The sequence below is a fragment of the Solanum dulcamara genome, chromosome 4, assembly GCF_947179165.1.
Source record: "Solanum dulcamara chromosome 4, daSolDulc1.2, whole genome shotgun sequence".
Classification (NCBI taxonomy): Eukaryota; Viridiplantae; Streptophyta; class Magnoliopsida; order Solanales; family Solanaceae; genus Solanum; species Solanum dulcamara.
This window is the reverse complement of record NC_077240.1, coordinates 40,691,100-40,695,383: the sequence shown is the minus strand read 5'-3', so window position 1 is coordinate 40,695,383 and position 4,284 is coordinate 40,691,100. Positions and strand designations below refer to the sequence as shown.

Below are 4,284 nucleotides of genomic sequence, written 5' to 3'. Positions count from 1 at the left end.
TTTAGAAATATTTGTGCCTTATCCTTAAATAGAAATTAATATTTTTATGTAAATCTATTTTTTTTGTACTTACTAATTGATAAAATTAAAATAAATTTAATATGATCAAATATAATATTTATACAAAATATTCTCTAACACTTTCTATGCATTGTGCAAAAACATAACAGGATAAAAAATCTGTGCCAATTTAATTTTTTTTCCTTCTGTTTTGATATGTCAAAGTCAATCTGTTAAAATCTGTTACAATAAATTAATTAGTCTTCGTAGTTTCTTATTCTAGAATACATATATTCTGCTCACGGTCTATCACGCATGTTTTAAAAAATGAAAACCGATCAAAATATTTGAAGAATTTAATCACTTAATTCATATTATTATTCATCTTCAAATAATCAAATTAGATTAGTTTACTTATTTCTCTGCAAGACCACAACATATGTATATTTGACTTTCAAATTCAATCTGGACTCTCTCTTTCGTCAGTCATAGAGTGTCTAGTTGGATTAATTTAAAATTTATAAGTGAAAAATTATAAGTTAGAAATTTTATTTTATGATTTTTGATATTTTATTATTTTTTAAAAATAATTACTTATAATTTTTTTTCTTCATTTTACTCCAATATTATAAAAGTGATTAAAAGTTATTTTGACATAAAAACACTTATAATAAGTCAATTCAAACAACATCTAAATTTGAATTTGTTTCTTTATGTAAATCTAAATAGATTTCTTTTATAAATGAAAAACTAATCTAAATAGTCATTCACTCAACTGATTAAATTAACTCGACGGATATATATGTGTATGACTGTGTATAATTAATGTATAATATATGTATAACGATTAGAAAAAATAAATAATAAATTTAACGAATAAAATCTGAAGAAAAAAATAAAAAAAAATAAAAGAACCCTTACAAATAAAGTGTTCATATAATTAACTAACTGAATTATTAAGATTTGGAGTGATAAATTTTGGAAAATTAATGTTTAATGTGAGGCAAGGCAACAATAATTAAATTAGTTTTTTACTATTTGTACTAAAAGAAAACTTGGTATGAAAAGATTGCAAGTAACAAAAAGAGATGAGGCAGAAAGGTGGGACCTAACAAACGCATTTTGTCGTTACATGTGGTATGCCATCTGACAAATCAACATCGCACTACTTGAGTACATTTCCTCTTAATTCTTCTTTTGAAAGACCAATTGCTCCTCTCTCTATTAGTAAGTATTGTTGTTGAAAACTGTTAACCAAAGAAGACTCTTAGAGGTATGGAAGAAGGTGATAGATTTGTTGGGGTAGCAGTGGATTTCTCAGCGTGCAGCAAGAAAGCTCTGAAATGGGCCATTGATAACATTCTTCGTAAAGGGGATCATCTTATTCTCGTTACTGTTCGCCCTGAAGGAAACTATGAAGAAGGCGAGATGCAGCTTTGGGAGGCCACTGGTTCTCGTATGCTATCATCTCTTCTCTTACATTAATTTCTTTTTCCATCTCTACATTTATCTAATCAAACCCCCCAAAATTAAATTAATCCATCTTACTCTTTGTCTTTGTCATCTACACTTGTTAGATAAAGGAGGAGGATTGCTATAGATCGTCACTCAGGTGAAATAGGAATGGTTACACTAGTATGAATCATCTATCTGATTGGATAAGAGGATTCACATAGTCGAATTGATTCATATGTAATTGGATATCATCAAGCTGAAATAACTCATTATACATAAGTAGATTCAGATGCAGAGCTAGAATTTCAACCTTATGGGTTTTGATGAATTTTAGGATGTCAACTTCAATTGTTAATAATTGGGTTCTAAATTTAATATCTGTACATATTTAATGACTTTCTTAACCTAGATACAGTGTTGGAGCAAAAGCATAGATGGGCTTCTAGCTCCACCCCTGAATATACAATCTTTGCTGTATCCTGCTATATTCTTAATCGGTTTGAGTGTCTGCTTTTTGTAGCTTTGAGCGAGCTACTAGTTCTAGTTTGTAGCGCTGTAGAAGATAAAATAAGGTTTATTTCTCTATGGTGATGTACCTAGAAATATATCTGATTTTTTGCCCCTGTTGGTTAGATGTAATACACATGGGAACTCTGGTGACTGGAAAATGGTTAAATCACTTGTCTATATATGGGGAGTTTTTATGTTTCATTCAGAGTTTCATCATCAAGATTGAAGATGCAGCTCATGTTTTTTGAGTTTCATTGAGAATCCTATCCGTGTCATACAGAGACATTACAAGTATTTATTTTGGGAATTTTGTCTTGGTTGTTAGAGGGGATAGGAAACTAGATTGCATTAGGAGTACGTATAGATGTGGTCTCAACAATTACTTATATTTATATACCTTAAAGAAGGGTATGTTCGATATGAAGGAAAATGTTTTCTTGGAAAATATTTCTAGGAAAATAAGTGATTTCTTACTTATTTTCTTGTGTTTGGTATGCAAACAAAAAGTATTATCCTAAAAACATTTGTATATGATCTAGACAAATTCTATGGGAGATGGGTGTAGGGGGGGATGGGGGCAATGGGTAGGGGTGAAGATGAGGTGTGATGGAGAGTTGAGAGGACAATATCAATATGGAATACCACTTGTGGAATTTGTTTTCCATACTTCTATTAGGGAAGTCATTTTCCTTAATTTTTGAGGAACTTATTTTTGTAGAGAAAATGCTTTCCGAAGAATTTGACCAGCAGAACATGAGAAAATTGGAACACACCCAAAGTGTTTAATCTTTTATTAGGTAAAACGTTGCATATCCAGAATAATCTAATTTATGCTTGCACCCATCTTTATTTACGAATAACGTTTTCGATGTGTCTTGGTGCAAGAGTTATAGTGACTTCGAAAGAATCGTAGTAGTGAAAGCATGTCACCTTGGGCTTGTGTTACTGGTAAAACATGTGATATTTGATTAGCGAGATTCTATCTTCTGGTAGATTTTTTGAGATCATTTTTGTTTTTTTGCAGCTTTAATTCCTTTATCTGAGTTATGTGATGGCCACACAATGAAAAGGTATGGGGTTAACCCCGACGCTGAAACATTGCAAATGATAACCCTTGCTGCTAGGCAGATGGAGGTGATATTTTCTCTTCTTTTATAAGATCCGGTATTTCACAGGAAGCATTGCTACCTAGATTAAGTATTTTTACAAGATTTTTTTTTGTTAGCAGATTACAGTAGTCATGAAAATTTTCTGGGGAGATGCTCGAGAGAAGTTATGTGAAGCAATTGACAGAACTCCCTTGAGCTGCCTGGTCATAGGGAACAGAGGGCTTGGAAAGATCAAGAGGTTTGATCTTTTCTAGAATTCCTTTTGTGATTGAATATCCTGTTGTATATTGAGTCAAAGTGAAAATCAGTCGCTTCACTATTTCTTTTGCAACTATTGTGGAGAACTGGAGCTTTGGTTGCAGTTACTCCTTGACAAAAATTCAAATATGGATACTACTCGAGTGGAATTTCAGCTACTTCTCATAATCATTTAGCAATGGCATTACTACACCTGCTTGCAATAAAGGGAATAGTCTAACTTATAGTTTTTCCTCCTTTTATATCTTCACAGGGCTATTATGGGCAGTGTAAGCAACTATGTGGTGAATAATGCTACGTGTCCTGTTACTGTTGTGAAGAATGCAGAAGACTAATTTTACAATATGCGGAACTCAACTGGCAAAGCTGAAAAGCTTATGTTAAAATAATCGTGTCTGTTTTCTACGCTTGGTGTCAGATCAAACTATAACTTCTATATTTTCGTAAATATTGACAATGTAGTTGTGTGTATTGTGTACTTTCATGTTGAACCTCTGTAATTCCTGTCACTATGGATTGCTGCAGTATATAAACTTTTTCGAACTCCTTCAATCTGGCTTCATCATTAAGTCCTTGCTATTTATGAGCCTATCTTCTAAGTTTTTAAGGTAGCTTCGCTAAGGCAGGCTGTATTGTGTAATATCTTACAAGGGTTCTTCATAAAATCAACATGAAAGATGGAAAATATGATTTTGATGCAGGTAAAAAAAAATCTAGTCCTGTGAAGAGAAGGTTCTTGAGAATCAACTAAATAAGTATGTTTTGTGAAATTCTGTTCTAGGTTCTGTTTTAAACTTGACATTATGTGGTGGGTGAACCGTTTCATGGTTCTATTTCAATCATGACTATCCCTAGATTCAACTGCCCAGTGCTAACTGTTTACTGCTGCTGCAATAGGTTGCATTTTTCATAACGTTATTTGATTAAGATGTTATAAAACTCCTTGCTACAA

The 4,284-nt window shown here is 32.1% G+C and overlaps 1 protein-coding gene across 1 annotated transcript; it reads left to right on the top strand.

Moving 5' to 3' along the window:
- The first annotated feature begins 1,135 nt into the window (after positions 1-1,135).
- Positions 1,136-3,884, top strand: LOC129887358 (universal stress protein PHOS32). Its single transcript, XM_055962428.1, has 4 exons — positions 1,136-1,456; positions 2,990-3,099; positions 3,194-3,312; positions 3,586-3,884. Exons 1-4 carry the CDS (start codon positions 1,276-1,278, stop codon positions 3,665-3,667), a joined length of 492 nt encoding a protein of 163 aa, XP_055818403.1. The 5' UTR covers positions 1,136-1,275; the 3' UTR covers positions 3,668-3,884.
- The last annotated feature ends 400 nt before the right edge of the window (positions 3,885-4,284 follow it).

Excerpts from the sequence above, each read along its gene's own strand:
- LOC129887358 (XM_055962428.1), top strand. The coding sequence starts at position 1,276 with ATGGAAGAAGGTGATAGATTTGTTGGGGTAGCAGTGGATTTCTCAGCG. Across the intron at positions 1,457-2,989 it reads TTGGGAGGCCACTGGTTCTC|CTTTAATTCCTTTATCTGAG; the intron begins GTATGCTATCAT and ends GTTTTTTTGCAG. Across the intron at positions 3,313-3,585 it reads GGGCTTGGAAAGATCAAGAG|GGCTATTATGGGCAGTGTAA; the intron begins GTTTGATCTTTT and ends ATATCTTCACAG.